The following is a 16,424-nucleotide window of genomic DNA, read 5'->3' as shown; positions in this document are numbered from 1 at the left end:
AACTGTAAAGATGACAACGATATGGAAGGAAACAAGTTGTCTGAAAAATGTTTTGACAGAGTAAAAAGAGACAAGGAACCCATATCAAGGCCATCACCACTGAACCTGTCTCTGCCAATCCAATCTTGCAATGTCTAATGTTCAATGTATCTGTTGTGGTCCTCATTTATGCATACTTTATGCCATTATTGTTGTTTCAATTCCAACATGGTTCGTTTGGTAGGATTTAACCAATACATGTACACGTATATGAGTTGATGGCAAAAGAAAATGGGCCGGACGGTTATAAGAATACAGGCTTCACGTTGACCCAATTAGGCCTATCTAGAGTTTAATGCCATTAACTTCCCAGTCAAGAAATCAGCAGCCACTTAGGCCTCATTTTGACTCGACATCATCAAGATCGGTTAACATGAACGACGAATCGGAGTCTTGGGAATTGTCACCATCAGATTCATGCACAAGGACAATAGTGGAAGACGAAGCAGTGCCAGTGAGGCCAAGGAGGAGGAGGTTGTCCCTGCAGAGAGGACATGTTGAGTTTGTGAGGAGCCACGTGTCGATGCACTCCACATGGAATGCATGGCTGCATTTTGGTAAGAGCCGGAGCTCGTCTTCGGCTGTGAACTCTCTGAGACAAACGGCGCAATCAGAGAGGTCGTGTCGAAGACCAATCATGGTCTTGTAATGTAACAAGGGCAATGCATCAATGAATGATTGGTCAATTTCTGCGTCATGGAGATTAAACCGTGTTTGATACCGACCTTGCAGAGCAGTAGAACTCTCTGTAATGCCATCATAGGCGTCGTCAAGTCGAGTTTGGGGTCTATGTAAGAATTTGACCAGAAGGTGAATCAAAGCAGCTACAAAGAAGATGATGGAGAGGAGAGTGATGTAGAGAAGTACGATGGGACTAATCATGCATATCAGATCAAAGTCTTTGTCTGTTGAAGAAGAATATGAAAATGAAATCGATGAAACAGAGAGAAATGAATCACTTTTCTGATCCATGGTTTTCTTGAGAAAGATTCAAGAGGAAGGAGATGGGGAAATAAGTGAAAGAAGATAAAAAAAGTGAATAATAGGAAGACTCTGTTATTGTAACCAAAAAAAGTAAAGAAACAAAACGTTGACGTTTCAGTGCAAAGTGAGTTGTGGTTTTCCTAAATATAGAAGTCAAGTATTCATAGATTTCCCAATACAGATGTATTGTTGTTCAAAAGCAACGTGGTTTCTTTGACATTAGACTAACAGAGCAGTAACGGATTAACAAACAGAGGAGAAAAAATTAAAAGGATTCGTTTTTTTCTTCGTTAATCAAGACAATTGGGAATAACAAAACAAGCATCAAAGATATTGTTATATGAACGTAATGATCTTACGAACGAAAGACAGACACTTTAACAGAATCTGTTATAGATTTGTCAACGAGATGAAGAAAAAAAGTAGCCTGACAAAATTACAAGCATGCGTATTTGCAGAGGGCTATACCAAGAACAACATAAAAAGACTCAAGGGAAGCTGGAACAGTAGGTGCAAAATGAGGATGATGCAGTATGTCAGAGACATGAACCATATGAAGTTCCCTAAAGCTTGGAAATTCAAGTTTAAATTTAGCTTAGAGGAGATCAAAATGACAAAAAACAAGTTCTGTTGTGAGGTGGAATTCGAGAAAGCTGCAGTGCATGTTGTTTGAGAACTTGAAGAAACTTTTGGGACATAGGCTTATGCAAGATGTTTCTCGCGAAATTGAAGCAGTGCATGGGAAGGAATGAGAATTAATGTTCAAAAGTCTGGATCTGGCTTGTCAAAGCAGACTATGAAGCCAAACTATGAGTGTGTGTTAATGTCTATGGAGTTGGCCATTCAACAAAGGATATCAGAAAGTCAAAATTGAGCTGGTTATACTCTAGACTTTTCAGGAACTTCACTTTCCATTGCAGCTATTTTGAAAATGTGTACAGAAGGTGAGGATATATGGTTACATTTGGAGGACGACTTGATGAGACATTCTAGACTACTTCACATCTCTCTCTTACAAAACACTAGGACAGTGAGGGTGTTGTGTTTGTGGTTCCAACATGTGCACATGCACCTACTTGATTGTGTGATGTGGACTCGAGAGAACATAGATGTGGAATAGTGGACATGTTTCAGACTGAATTACACAACTCATTTTTGGTGTGGAGAAGTTCCACATAAAGCACAAGTGGAGATTTAAGCTTGTACATCCAGTTTGGGAGTTGGAGTTTAGTTTGGATAGTGTTAACTCTGGACAAAGAAACTCTGCTACAAGTTCCAAAGTACAAGACAAATTGTCAACTAAAGAATTTTCTGTCAATTTACAGCAACTGGCCACAGTTTTGCACAATTGTGAGACACAAATTAGTGATTCTACAGAAAGTGAGATTGAAGATAGCTTGGGTCATCTTTAAAATCAAGTAATATTTGTTGAGAGTTTTTTTGATAAATATATTTGCTGAGAGTTGGCATGATCATTCTGATTTGCTAATGTTAAAATTTGAAGTCATTAATGTTATAGGTTTGCTAATGCAAATGCAATTATAAGCATGACGTGACACGACCCACATGCTCCTCCACATTTCATTATTATACACTTGTTTTTCCACTAATGTCATGTTACTTTTGGAGACTTGCTAATTGAATCATTATTTGTTGGCACAAAAAGAACCTATATTTATTCAATTACGCAGTATAGTAAGATTATTTATTTAATTATATGTAATAAAGGAGAAAGCTTTCTTATGGTGTGATGAAGAATGTCTTTTTTTTTTCATTGTTAGAGAATCTTTATAATCATTAAGATTTTGGTTAAAACAAAAAAACGCGCGAATTCCGGCTATTGGTTTATCGAAACCTCTGGCTACAACGTTGGCTTTGTCATATTTTTTTTTTGTTCAAATAATTAAAAGTCAATTAATTAGTGTCACCATCACAAAATATTAAGAGATCCTCCACACACAATAAAAAATTTAGAACAATTCTTTTCCATTTTTGGTTTAAAAATAAAGTAATCACCAATTTGTTATTATTGTTTGTTATTTTCCTTAATCAATTGACCAAAAAAAAAATCCCACAACTTAATTTCACCATTCTTTTTGATGTTCTCTGTATTACAATTGTCAGAGAAGTTTTCTGGATGATCTTTCCTCTAAAGTTTAAAGCTTTTTTTGGTCAATTCTTTTAAAGTTTTGATTTTTTTTTGGTTAATTCTTTAAAGTTTCTTTCTTTCTTAAAGAGGGATCATTATGATGATGATGATGATGATCTGATCTGTACATAAGAGAATTAAAGAACACCAACAACAACAAAAACAGAGGAAGAAAATAAAAACCAAATTTTTCTTGTTGCAATCATTTGAAATTAAATTCAATTCTTCGATTCTTCCGAGCTGGTTCTCGAATTGGGTTTGCTGCAAATTGTGAATCCAATAAAATTTGTTCGTGTTGTTGTGTTGATGGTGATTTGTTAGGGTTGATCCGATCAAAATTTCAATTTTGTATCGTAAAACGATGAGGTTTCTAAGCCTCGTCGGAAACTCATTCGGTTGTTCTGCGTCCGGCGAACGCTTAGTATCAGCGGCCAGAGACGGTGATTTACAGGAAGCTAAAGCTCTCTTAGATTACAATCCAAGACTCGCTCGTTACTCTACTTTTGGCGTTCGTAACTCTCCTCTTCATTACTCCGCCGCTCAAGGCCACCACGAGGTAACTGTAATTACTTGAAAGATCAATACTTTGTAAGATTAGAGATTCTAAAGTTCTGACTTTTATGGTGATTGGTGATTTGGGTTTTGTTTATCTTCAGATAGTTTCTCTGTTGGTGGAATCAGGAGTTGATATTAATCTCCGGAACTACCGTGGACAGGTGTTGTGATTAGTGTCTTTTTGTTCTTTGCATTATTGATTGGTTTTGAAGTAGTCTGAATACAAGAAATTTTTGGAAACAGACGGCTTTGATGCAAGCTTGTCAACATGGTCATTGGGAGGTTGTTTTGATTCTGATTCTTTTTGGTGCTAATGTAAGACTTTGATCAACTCTTCTGACTGATTGTGATTTAAAAATATGTCAGGGATATTGGAACAATGATGATTGTGTTTCTTGATTGTTCGGGTTTTAGATTCACAGATCAGATTACTTAAATGGTGGTACTGCTTTACACCTTGCGGCTTTAAATGGTCACCCTCGGTGTATCAGGATCTTGCTTTCGGAGTATATACCAAGTGTTCCTAATTGCTGGAGCCTTTTAAAGAATAAGAAAACTTCAGTTGCTGGATTCGATTCTAGGTCAAAAGTGTTTTTTGTAAAGAATTGAGGTAATGCTGTAGTCACTTGATGATGATTAGTTGAATGTGTTCTTTGGATGTTGTGGTTGTAGTGTTCTTCACGAAGTGATCAACAGAGCAGCAGATGGTGGAATCACACCTCTTCATGTGGCGGCTTTGAACGGACATATAGAGACGGTGCAGTTACTCTTGGATTTGGGAGCTTCGGTTACTCAGGTCACTGTGGAAGATGGAACTACTATAGATCTTATAGGTTACTATCATATGCTCTAATTGATTAACTTTGACAATGAGTGAAGAGATTCTTTATGTGAAAGACTTAATTTTGTTTTTCGCTCCGGCTCTTTGATTTTATATATTGAAGGTGCTGGGAGTACAGCTCTCCATTATGCTTCATGTGGTGGAAACACGCAGTGTTGCCAGGTATACATGCTTAACTAGACAATCATGATGCTTCTGTTATGTTTCGTTTAAAGTTCACATATGAATTCATTTGGCATTTGTTTTTCTCAGCTTTTGATCAGTAAGGGTGCTTGTTTAGCTGCCGTAAACTCCAACGGGTATTAGATCACTCTATTTCTCAGCATGCTAAATCCAATCAACCAGTTTGATATAGACCTCAATGTCTTAATTCGCTTCATGTTTTGGTTTTAGATGGACACCAATGATGGTAGCTCGTTCATGGCACCGAAACTGGCTGGAAGAAATCCTGAACCCAACAACAGAACAACCACAACTCCATTTGCCAAATGTCCCCTCTCCTTTCCTCTGCCTTCCTTTAATGAGCATTGTCAATATTGCTCAGTATGTAAACTTTACACCTAACTGAAACACCCTATATGATCGCATGATCTCTGTGGCTGATTGGTCTTTTTTCGTTTGTGGATTTCAGAGAATGCGGCTGGCGAGAAAACGATTGTCTGACTCCATGTCGTGACCCTTGTGCCGTTTGTTTGGAAAGAAAATGCACTGTGGCAGCAGATGGTAATGTACCACTTTCACTACCGAAAATGATCTTTGCTTAAAACATTGAATTGATTGTTGTGTGTGACATAACAGGATGTGCTCATGAGTTCTGCACAAACTGTGCATTATACCTAAGCACCACAAGCATAACATCGTCAAAGACCTCAAACGTCACACCAGGCTCTGTCCCGTGTCCTCTCTGTCGCAATGGCATTGTATCTTTCACCAAACTTCCCCATACAACGGCAACAACAAGAACATCAACATCATCAAGAACAAGCATCTCCTTGTCCTTCTGCACTTGCTCCTCTGATGTCTTAGACACAGCTCTCCTAACTAACCCTCACTACAGTTGTAAACCGGTTGTGTCAAGAACGGGTTCTCGAACTCCACAATCCGCTAGATCATCAGCGTTTCGGTCTCTTAGCTGCCGCCGGTTTCCTCCAAGTCTCTGCCTTGGTGGCTCAGATGTTGATGAACCTCGAAGCCGGTTAATTGGTGGATCATATTCAAGATCCGGTGTAGGATTCAGGCGATCAACGTCGCAGGTTGAAGGGAAACGTTCTTGGTTTTCTGCACTTAACCATTGTGTTACAACCGGTGGAAGTGCTTGCTAACTCAAACTCAATCCTCTTTTTTTTCACCTTTTTTATAAAATTTTTGATCCCAGTTTTTTTGGGATTAAAAATGTGCTAATTGATTCTGTGAATGGTGTGGTGATTATTCATTTTGTAATAAGTGAAAATGTTGTAATACAAATAATTAATTTGGCCTTGCCATTACATTGAAATGGTGTGTATATAAAATTATGTTTGAGAGTGAATTTCTTGCGTAGCCATTAGCATCGTTAAGGTATCACTTATCAAACACTTAACAGATAAACGAAGATTACATATATTTAGATAGACGTTTCAGAGGAACTAATAACTGAGAAATTATGGGATTAGTAGTGAATTATACATAAAGCTCAGGAGGAATAGAAACAACAAACCAATACAAAATAAAATACAAAAATGAAGAGAAGATAAAAGAAAATAAAAGAACAATACAAAACTAATAAGCCTTGCAAGGTCAAGAAAAATCTTCTAAATTATAGAAGAACTTTCTGATTTAGTAGAAACAAAACTATTTTTTGTTTTTTTCTGTTTTCATAGAGAAAAAAAAAAGCTCAGCGAGGATAATGCCAATGGAACACTAATGTCCAAGAAATCTTCTTCTCCGTGAGATAGTCACACGTTCGAAAGTACAACCATGATGTAGTGGAGAAGATAGAAAAAGTTGAAAGAGAGAAACGATCATCATTATGATCATAAATATCATGATGATTATGATGATGATCATCATGATCCTAATCAAGAAGAAGAGGAATGATATATATGATGCTTTTGCTCTGAAGTGATGATGTGAGAGGGCAGGTGAAGTTTGTGTTTATATAGGGAAATAAGAGGATAAAATTAATGGAAGCTAGACCAGTACTATTTAAAACAAAAAAAAAACATTAATGGAAGCCATAGAAATCGTAAAACAAAATCAACATTAATAAAAATATACATACATTTACAAAAAGGTTATATAAACAATTATTTAATAATCAAAAAGTGTGTAAATTCCAAATTTAATTCTATGAATGAAGTATATGTAGAGATAAAAAAAATGCAAGAACATGCAAAGCTCTCTATTAATCTACATGTTTTTTCTATTAATCTACTTTTACACGTTACATTGAAAAAGTAATGTGATTAATTCCACAAATAGTCAGAATCTAAGAAAAAAAAAATCACAACAAAATACGAGTGCCCATACAAAAGGATAGCTGAAGTTACACGTTAAATGAATTTCTAGTTGATAAGCACTTTGATAAGCACTCTGTTCAACATTCTTCAAGTCAGTTCTTAATGCTTCAAGTTAGTAGTTGTGTGCTTGTGAGTAAGAAAGCTAGAGGTAAAGAGGCTAAAAACCTCACACACTTTAAAAGCATAAAGACAGTATTTTGGGTAAATCATGCATATGCTCTAGATTTATAGTAGAAAATGAGAAAAAATCACATATTATGCTCCGAATTTAACATGATCGTATGAAAAATTCGAACAATTTTAATTTTAAAGAGGTTTTTGATAAAAAAAAAAAAAAGATCGTTTTTTGAGAAAAAAGTTTGGCTCGCTTTTTTTTATCAAGAATTGCTTCGGTTTTTAAGATTTTAGTTTTAGCTGAGACTGTTGGTTTATGCCACACTTTTTACCGTATGAATTACGAAATTTGGGGAGTTTCCCATTTGACCTTTAAAATTTCATCTGTCCTCTTTTCTTATCATTTAAGAAAAATTAGGGCTTCCCATTTTCAGAAAAATAAGTTAAGTTCAAAATTGAAACTGCCAAGCAATAGTCAATACTAAATTTTATATAAAGCTAGACAGGATATTCATTGGATTTGTGTTATGTCCTTCTCTACCCTCTCTCTCGTGTAGTAAATTAATAGTCAATACAAAACGCTCACCTCCCTCTCTCTTTTGGATATCAAACACATCAAATCACCTCCAAACTCAAAGCAAAAAAGATGAATAATTTTTCCTAAATAGATACATGTATAGTTTCGATTAAAACACACGTACGGTATAATTAGACAACTTACTTTACATTGTATATTTTTAATGAATTTGGTTAAGAGTTAAGACAATCTCGGAATCTCCAACTAAACAAGATGATATATTTGTTTAAAGGAAAAAAAAAAACAGTTTGATTGTATTTAATGGCGTTTTTATATGTAAGAGGAGAAGAAACAAAAAGCTGCAAATGTATAAATAGGTGTAATCATCACAAAACTATGGGATGTGACAATACATTGTCAAGCTTCTGTCTCTTTCTCTGTTTTCTCTCTGATGGGTTTTTAATTTCTTAATTATATGCAGAAACAGTGAAACAAAAGTAAGTTTTTCGAAATTGAAGAAGTGTAACATGCATGCATATTTACCAATTCTTCAACGTTCAGATTGTCTAAGTCAAAGAATCCCTTATACCAATATAGAAAGTGGGGCACGACGACTTTGATACTCCATATTTTTAATTCGGGTCAGAAAAAATACTAATTATTTTTGTCAACTCGGAAATAAACTTTATTTTTTGCAAAAACTTAGCAATATTATTCATGTAAGAGGTTTGGGAAAATTGCCAAAAAATAACACAAGAAACTACTGTTTCACTTTGCACTAAAAAAGAAAAGAAAAAAGGGTACAACTGTTCACTTACACCCTAAATAAGAAAACACGGTCGTTTTAAGATATACGTTCAAGTACTGTATTTTTTATAGTAAAGCGAATATGACAGAAATCTTTGACAGAGCCAGGCCTAATGTTAAAAACTCAGCCCAAAATAAAGCCCATATACGTGTTAACATTGTTTTTCTTTACAACCTTTTTAAAACGTCAAGGTCTCAACCATATTTTATTCTCTTGTCCTGATGTCGGCCCATACAGGCCCATATTTGTTTAATGAGTATACATGTCTTATGATTGGGCTTATTTGAAACCAGATTTTGAAACAAACCTATCACAAGTGACATGACCCATTTTTATATCATTTATTTGTACAAATTTTCTATTTTGGGAGTCTCTCTAGTACAAAGTTTTTCAAAGCTCTCTGCAAATATATCCGTGTTTATTGCCAATTCCAGTATCAAAGCTCTCTCTGCAAATGACGTATCTAAAAATTTGCTTTATGACTTTGACTAAACTGATTTGAGTGGTACAACACACACTCACGCAAAACCCAATCTCACACTCAAAGACTCTCACATACATTAACTACATTGTTGAAGATTCTACATAACGCTACAGCTTTTTCATTTGTAGAATCCTGACTCAAGCAAAGACAAAAAAAGAAGAAGATGGTGTTAGAAAATGGGTTTCCTCCATATCCAGATTTCCTCAAGATCTTCAACTCCCATGAAGATTCTCAACTTTTGGTAAGTAACTAGTATCTTTCGTGTTTATCTTCTCCAAATTATCTGTCATGTTAGATTGTAGAATGACTTAAGATTATTTTGAATTTTTGATGAGATTATTCTTGAATGGTTTGTTGTGTGTTTTGCGTTCGTGTAACCTTAGTAGATGAATTTCTCTCTTGGCTCTGTTTCTGTTTAACACATAACTTTTGATTTCTCTGTTCTGTTGAACTGTTAGTTTGATTCATCTACTCTTGACCTTTGAATCCTCTTTCCTCTACTATTCGAGAGTCCAAAAGTGAACTTTGTTAAGGTTTGGTTCGGTTCTTGATGTCTAAGGGTCTGGTTCTGTTCCTAATTTCTTAGGGTTTGGTTCTATTCTTGATGTCTAGGGTACTGGTCTTGTTCATAATTTCTTAGGAGTTTGGTTCTGTTCCTGATCTCTTAGGATTTGCTATGTTCAGCTTCAAATCTGATTCCTTAATTCTTGATGTCACGTTAGTTTGGTTTCCTTGTCACTAAGTGGAACATTTAACCTATGTGTGTGCCATTGTCATTTCGTAGGTAATCCCAAGAAGCTACAACAGGTATTATCCAAACCCTCTCCCTCAGACAGCTGTTCTCAAGAATCCGGAAGGAAGATTTTGGAATGTCCAATGGACAAAAAGCCAAGAGGTGATTATTAGCTTGCAAGAAGGTTGGGTAAAGTTTGTCAAAGACAATGGTCTTATTGACAGAGACTTTCTCTTATTCACCTATGATGGTTCCCGGAGCTTTTGGGTACGCATCCACCGGAATGGCCTCCCCTTGGAGCCAACCGCTCCTATCAAAATACAAGAGATATCGGATGATGAAGATGAGACCAATGGTGATGGTGATCCTCATATGGAAGAAGAAGGAGATACCGATGAGAACATGATAGTTTCTCTTTCTCTCGGAAGCAGCGATGAAGTTGGTGATGATGATGATGATGATTATGATACAGCGATTTGTGATGAAGTTAACAAAGCTAGTGGAAGTTCCAAGAAAGGTAAACCAAACTTGTCTAGTTTTTGTTTGTATTGATGCTAAAAATACTTATTGAGTGATCTTCTTCAGCAGGAAGGGTTACAAGAAAGCATCGTGATGATTCTCTTGCTTCTATTACTCCGCAAATTTTTCTTGCTGATCCCAATAACCCGTTCTTCATTTCAACTTCATCGTGTTCCAGGCGTATATTGGTAATAAAGCCTTTTGAACTTTATGTTGCTTTGTTGTGAAAAATTAACTATGTATTTACTAGTCTTATGTTGGTTGATCGTAGGTAATTGCTAGGCAAGTAATAAAAGACTATGGCTTAAACTTTGACGGCACGGTCAATCTAATCGATGGATTCGGGGAATTAACGAGAAAGGTTGGGAAATGGAAAGATCGTGTTGTGATATACAAGTGGAACGAAATGTTTACGAGGAACAAAGTAAAGCAAGGAGACGTAATCATATGTGAGATTATACGCGAAGAAGATGTTGTTCGCTCCATCAAAGTGCACTTCGTGAAGAATTGAAGTTTATTTATCGTTTGTCGTCGTTTAAAGTTTATGGATGATCGATGAAACCCTTCTCTCTAGGCTCTTATGGAATGCTTGTACTCTACGAAAAAAAAAAGGAATGCTTGTACTCTGTAGTATTTTATCTCTCGGATTTATGGTTAGCTTTTGAAGTTGTGAACTTTGTGATCTTTTAATTTAAGGTTATGTTGCATGTTTGGTAGAAATGATGGATATGTTTTTTCATCAAATGTGCCTCAACTTTGCTCACTTTTAAAAATGGACAGTCGAAAAGATTTAGTTACAAGCAAATTTTGTTAAAACTGATCCCAAACTAAAGTAAATTACATAACAAATTTGCTACTTAAACGATTTGTTTTCGAAATAGACCAAGTTACTAGTTTACTCTTTTAGACTTTTACATCATTTACGTACATTACATACATACTCTTTTGGTCTCTTTATTGGGCTATCTTCAGGCCCATTCTTATATATAATTTAATGGTTAGCTTCTTTTTTTCTCAATCATGCACAGGATTAAACCCATGAGGTACAGGTCAACAATTGTGTCTAGTGATGACTGAATTTAAAATTTTGTATGTTAATATACACTCTCTTTTTCTAACATCAGCATTATATTATCTTCTCAATTATATAATTTTATATTATTATTTTTTCACATGGATCATTCACTATTGTGGTTTTAAAGATTAGATATTTCATGAAAGCTTTGAACTAGAAGACAGCTTAGTCTTCTCTACAAGAAGTTGAGTTGTCCAAATCAAACGCGTCAATAAATTTATAGCAAACCCTCCAATTTTCTTACAAGTTGCCATCTTTTTCACATTTATTGGGCATACATTATTTAATTATTTCACAATTCTCATGCATTCGATAAATCTAAATCTACCCTAATTGATCAAAAAGGTTATGTTTAGTGTTATCCAACCACTATATTAAAGTACTAATTATTTTGACATCACAATACAACAGCTTTTCCCCCTTTATCTCGACGCAAACAAACAATTAGCCATTTATACAACTTTATACGTTAGATTTCATACATTTTAGTTAAAAAGTATTGGATCTAGGAGACTTTTGCGTCATACCTTTTTGTAGTTGTAACAGGTAAGGCTTCTAAAGGATAAAGTAATAATTTAATACTACTAGTTATTAATTAATTATTAACAAAAAGAAAAAAAGAGTACGAGGAAAAGGTCAAATTGCAATAATAATTGAAGAATTTATATAATTAAATGACGAAACACATGCAATGTTCATCATTCAGTGAACCAAACTTTGTTTTAATTTAATATTTTTTGTTATCTTCTTTAGCTTTCAACTTTTAAAGTGTGTTATCTTTCTTTTTTTGGAAACTTTTTGTTTGCCTTTTTTCTTTCCATTTTTGTCTTTTTCTCTTACATTTTTTTCGTTCTCTATAGACAAATGCAAAAGAACCTAAGTAGTTACAGATTTTCTTTCTGCCATTAAAAACTGCTTTTACACTTCTTCTTAAATCAAATGGTCCCCAAATATACACGACGACTAAAGAAAATGCAATTGTTTGAACTTCTTTAGATTAATCTTGTAACTGAGAAAACAAAAACATACTTTTAACTTTATTAATCTTTCATTATTTATCTATCAAATAAATATATCTATAATCGCTACATAAATCACCCCTCCCGTTACCATACATAAAACACAACAAAAATCTAGACTGTGGAGTAAAACAAAAAGAAGTAAAGAACTATAAACACCTTTTTTTTTACTATTTTTACCCCTAACTGTTTCCCTTTCCCCCCGCCAAAACCAGTTGAGACATATTTACATCTCTACCCTTTTCCACAGTCCACTGTAACAACAAAACTCCAATCTCTGTTTTACAACTCTCATACTGCCAAAGTAATAGTTGTCGGCAGTAAATCACCGGCGTTTCGTTCACCGGAATCTTCATCTAGCTCGAGCCGAGCAACCGTACAGTCACCGTAAGTACCAGAAGACGAAACTCGAGCCTTAAGTTGGCTCAACACCGGAACAATCGCTTTCTCAATCCATTCCTCTAACTCTGTTTGGCCTAACCACACTCCACTCAAGATTCTCTGAAGTGCCTCTTCCTCGACTTCTACTGATAGTGATTCGCCTATGATCGTTTCGAATCTCTCAGATAATGTTTCTGTGATTCTCCGTCTCACAGCTGCGAAATCAACTGCTCGAAACGCTACCGCATCATCTACACGGCTAACCATATCGTGGAATGCAAATGGAACGCATTGTAGTGACAGCTTTCCACTAAAACCTTGCTCGTCTTGATCATTATCTGTTGTTAGATCGCTCGTATTATGAGAACCATCATCCGTATCAGCGGCTTGGTTCAGATCGAAAGATAAACCCGATCCATGTTCTTTCTTCGGTTTCGTCAGCCTCTCCTCGTCGCTACACAGCCAACTTGCTCGTCGTTTCCCAAATTTCTCCCGCATGCACAACCTCAAACGCCAGCTTTCGCTAGCCAAATCTCGTAGTTTTGCTTCATTGTCTAGGAACGATGTTTTCGTCCCTGCGAAATGCCAGCTCGCTGTCATAACAAAGATCACGTTACCTAAACTGATCTCACGGCCATGCGAGTCACGGATTCTGCCTCTATCCATTGCCTGTTTTATGCTTCCACGCACCAACATATCAGCTTCGTCAATATCTTCAAGCAAGATAACAGAGAACGGACTCCTCTTAACAGTTTCCGCAATCTTATCCAACGCGGTTTTACCACGGAAACTAGAATTTCCATCTCCAGCATCTTGTCTCGACCCGAGCTGAATCATTATTGGATTCGTCCCATACACAAGAGAAGACAGAGCTGACACCATTTTTCTCTTCCCCACTCTATCCGGTCCTGAAAAAAGTAACCAGACATCTCCCTTTGATAAAACACCGCGTCGTTTCCCATTCCCGAGCTTGCACTGACTAACAGTTGCAGCCACCGCAGCGGCTGCATCATTCTGCCACCAAACTTTCTCGGTCATTCCCTTCAACAGCTTCTTAAACAAATCAATGTCTAACGAATTCCCAAGATTCTCCTTTTGCAAAACACTGATGTTATTATTGTTCTGCACTGATTCAGACGATATGCAGCCGAGAAAGTCTCTTACTTGCACATCTCCTGCTTTCTCCGAATCCTGAAATACGCAAACGCAAGTATTTAGCGTCAGGTTTGTGATTTCGATTAGATAAACATTTTCATCACAGTATACAAACATTCAAATCAACAAACCTCTGCTCGTCCAAGAACAAGATCGGTCTGAACCGGGCTCCCGGGAGGACTCTTCTTCTTGGCCTGCTCAGCCACCAAAGGACTCATAGGCTTCAAGTGTACCCTCTCACGCAACTCTCTATTAGGCTGTAACTTAGGCTGCAACGGCTGACGAAGAAGCATGTTAGGACTGTAAGGGCTCGTTGTCAACGTTATAGGAACCGGGATCGGAACAATCCTCTCGTTCTTGTTATGAAAGCTAGGATGAAGACGCACGCATGCATCATTCCATTTCTTCTGCACTTCTTCAATCTTTGCTTGCTGTAATAAAAACATTACAAAACTGATAAATTTATGATCTGCAATCATATCATAAAGCCATTGCAATTGTTGAAGAGAAGATTCAATAACCGGAACTTACCGGTAAACGATCAACCGGTTTAGCTTTCAACAGCCACTGTGGCAACTGTTTAGGCTGAGCTACTTCAGATTTAACCTCTGGAGAAGACACTGAATCAATCTCAGCAAGTTCTCGCTCGTAACTCTGTAAACACTGTGGACAACATTTCAATGTCCTATTCGCAGGCACAAAGCTCTTCAATGGCGTGAATGATTCCAAATTGTTCGCAAGCCTGAATCAAAACATGAATCTAGGCTAAGAAAAAAAATCATAAAAGCTGAGATTTTTCTTTAGCAAAAAGAAGAAACTTTAACACAACCCACCTCGGGAAAACGCCAGACGCTGGAGCTTTAGCTGCCACCGACACAGCTTGAAGATCCCAATCAGTCTCCACTGATGGATGATAAACTTGACATCTTAAATAAGTCTCACACGTCGCCGTCCCTATAAACCAGAGTCTTCCTTCAAACTTCTCCAAAAGCCTCCGTAACTCCACCACCGCCGTCCTCCCAATCTCCACCGCAACCGTAGCCGGCGGTTGCGTTGAACTCGGTTGCTCCACTAGCCATTTCAAGTCACCAAGATCAAGTATCACTCCGCCGCCACCAATAGGATCCGAATTCTTTAATCGGGTCTGAAGCAACCCATCTAATTCCTTAATTCTTAAAGCCTTATCGGAACTAATCTCCTCTAAAGAAACCACCTTTGAGTTCTTCACCGCTAAATTCCCAACTTCACCGACTTCAATTTTCTTAAGGATCTCACGAATAACCCGACCCGGCTCCGAATCACCAACCAAAACCGGGTTTTTCTTCTTCGCCCGACCCAATATATCCATAACCCGCTCCACATCATCGTTCTTACTCACCCCTGATTGTACCGACGAAGCGTTCTGTTGTAACCGTGGATTAAGATACGAATTCCGGGTCATCGGACCTCCACCACCGGGTCTAAAATTCAACCCGACTGAAGAAACACTAGGAATCGGCGTCGGAGTAACCGAATTATTCAACGACTGTTCAATTGTAGCTTTAACGGCGGGACTTGAAAAGCTAGCTTCTCTCATAACCCGACTAACACTCGGATCATCCAAAATCGAGATAATGAGCTGTTCAAGCTCAACTTTAACGGCCAACAACGGTTGCTGTTGTTGCTCCGGACAACCACGGCGTTGATGAGCTTGAGCTCGTTTAAGCGCCGCCATAAGCGCGTTTGAGATCGGTGGATCATTCCCCGGAGTGGTTGTAGCTGTTGGGAGACGCTCTAAGGCGACGCTGAAGCAGAGCTCGAGGGCTCGACACTGTAAAGGATGAGAAGAATTGGGGTGAGATCGGATACAAGCTCGTCGGAGAAACCCAGCAGGAGAAGCTAGAAGAGTGGCTGCAACGTGGAGAGGAGTGGTTTGGCCGTGATTACGACGCGCGGCTTCGGCGATTGATTGGTTTAAAACGGTGGCAGCCTCCGGCGTCAGAGTCTGTTGAATCGTACTTAAACCAGCTCTCATCGTTCTTCGTTTACTTCCACTTTTGTGTTATCTCTCTGTCTCTCTTTCTTCAATTATATGTGGGTATTAAATAATTGTATAAAAATCGAATCTTTTATTAGGCTAAGACTTTGAAGGAAAATGGAAAAACGAAAAATTGAATCTTTTGAGTTGGGTTCTTAAATTATTCAGACAAGTTTTATGAACTGAGTTCTGATCGGGAAAAAAAAGGATAAGAATATATAAGATTTTTGGTTGAACTCATTCAAACAATATCCCACCGGCCAAAAAAATGAAAAGGCTTTAGATAGGTTTTATAAGAGAAGAAGGTAGAAGAAGAGAAGAAGGTAGACTTGTTTTCTGAAGTAAAGGAAGAAAAAAAGAGATATAAAAAGAGTTATTATTGGGAGAAGTAGACAAATTGGGATTTCAAATGGATCACAAAAACTGGCTTTTGAATAAAGAATAATAAAAACAAAAAAGGAAGGAACTTTCGGATCCAACAAATTGAAGATAGAAAATAGTAAATATAGAAAGGTGGGGAAGAGAAGTTGCAGAGT

At 37.0% G+C, this 16,424-nt stretch overlaps 4 protein-coding genes and 1 non-coding gene across 5 annotated transcripts; 2 read left to right on the top strand and 3 right to left on the bottom strand.

The window, feature by feature from the left end:
• Positions 1-378: 378 nt before the first annotated feature.
• On the bottom strand, positions 379-1,011 carry AT5G57750 (RING/U-box superfamily protein; the record flags this gene model as incomplete). Its single annotated transcript, NM_125158.1, has 1 exon — positions 379-1,011. The coding sequence occupies one exon, from the start codon at positions 1,009-1,011 to the stop codon at positions 379-381; it is 633 nt and encodes a 210-aa protein (NP_200583.1).
• Positions 1,012-3,028: 2,017 nt separating this feature from the next.
• On the top strand, positions 3,029-6,094 carry XBAT32 (uncharacterized protein). The gene is made up of 10 exons (NM_125157.3): positions 3,029-3,728; positions 3,829-3,888; positions 3,971-4,042; positions 4,142-4,308; positions 4,400-4,560; positions 4,672-4,730; positions 4,821-4,867; positions 4,962-5,111; positions 5,200-5,291; positions 5,367-6,094. The coding sequence occupies exons 1-10, from the start codon at positions 3,534-3,536 to the stop codon at positions 5,888-5,890; spliced, it is 1,527 nt and encodes a 508-aa protein (NP_200582.3). The 5' UTR covers positions 3,029-3,533; the 3' UTR covers positions 5,891-6,094.
• An 84-nt stretch (positions 6,095-6,178) lies between these two features.
• Positions 6,179-6,674, bottom strand: TASIR-ARF. The gene has a single exon (NR_144292.1). It is a non-coding gene; the product is annotated as a tasiR-ARF; other RNA (non-coding RNA).
• A 2,342-nt stretch (positions 6,675-9,016) lies between these two features.
• Positions 9,017-10,934, top strand: AT5G57720 (AP2/B3-like transcriptional factor family protein). The gene is made up of 4 exons (NM_125155.3): positions 9,017-9,230; positions 9,774-10,239; positions 10,311-10,429; positions 10,513-10,934. The coding sequence occupies exons 1-4, from the start codon at positions 9,153-9,155 to the stop codon at positions 10,750-10,752; spliced, it is 903 nt and encodes a 300-aa protein (NP_200580.1). The 5' UTR covers positions 9,017-9,152; the 3' UTR covers positions 10,753-10,934.
• Positions 10,935-12,213: 1,279 nt separating this feature from the next.
• AT5G57710 (Double Clp-N motif-containing P-loop nucleoside triphosphate hydrolases superfamily protein) lies at positions 12,214-16,424 on the bottom strand. Its single transcript, NM_125154.4, has 4 exons — positions 14,705-16,424; positions 14,403-14,613; positions 14,003-14,302; positions 12,214-13,907 (listed from the first exon to the last, which is right to left on the bottom strand). The coding sequence occupies exons 1-4, from the start codon at positions 15,883-15,885 to the stop codon at positions 12,627-12,629; spliced, it is 2,973 nt and encodes a 990-aa protein (NP_200579.1). The 5' UTR covers positions 15,886-16,424; the 3' UTR covers positions 12,214-12,626.

The sequence above is a fragment of the Arabidopsis thaliana genome, chromosome 5 (genome assembly GCF_000001735.4).
Source record: "Arabidopsis thaliana chromosome 5, partial sequence".
Taxonomy (NCBI): Eukaryota; Viridiplantae; Streptophyta; class Magnoliopsida; order Brassicales; family Brassicaceae; genus Arabidopsis; species Arabidopsis thaliana.
The sequence above is the reverse complement of the archived record's forward strand: the minus strand, read 5'-3'. Positions and strand labels throughout refer to the sequence as shown.

What these genes read in the sequence shown, in the direction of transcription:
- XBAT32 (NM_125157.3), top strand. Translation starts at nt 3,534, where the DNA reads ATGAGGTTTCTAAGCCTCGTCGGAAACTCATTCGGTTGTTCTGCGTCC. An exon ending in CCGCTCAAGGCCACCACGAG is followed by an intron (nt 3,729 to 3,828) that starts GTAACTGTAATT and finishes GTTTATCTTCAG; the next exon opens with ATAGTTTCTCTGTTGGTGGA. An exon ending in TGATTCTTTTTGGTGCTAAT is followed by an intron (nt 4,043 to 4,141) that starts GTAAGACTTTGA and finishes TTCGGGTTTTAG; the next exon opens with ATTCACAGATCAGATTACTT.
- AT5G57720 (NM_125155.3), top strand. Translation starts at nt 9,153, where the DNA reads ATGGTGTTAGAAAATGGGTTTCCTCCATATCCAGATTTCCTCAAGATC. An exon ending in ATGAAGATTCTCAACTTTTG is followed by an intron (nt 9,231 to 9,773) that starts GTAAGTAACTAG and finishes GTCATTTCGTAG; the next exon opens with GTAATCCCAAGAAGCTACAA. An exon ending in TAGTGGAAGTTCCAAGAAAG is followed by an intron (nt 10,240 to 10,310) that starts GTAAACCAAACT and finishes CTTCTTCAGCAG; the next exon opens with GAAGGGTTACAAGAAAGCAT.
- AT5G57710 (NM_125154.4), bottom strand. Translation starts at nt 15,885, where the DNA reads ATGAGAGCTGGTTTAAGTACGATTCAACAGACTCTGACGCCGGAGGCT. An exon ending in GCGTCTGGCGTTTTCCCGAG is followed by an intron (nt 14,614 to 14,704) that starts GTGGGTTGTGTT and finishes GTTTTGATTCAG; the next exon opens with GCTTGCGAACAATTTGGAAT. An exon ending in TTGTTCTTGGACGAGCAGAG is followed by an intron (nt 13,908 to 14,002) that starts GTTTGTTGATTT and finishes TGCGTATTTCAG; the next exon opens with GATTCGGAGAAAGCAGGAGA.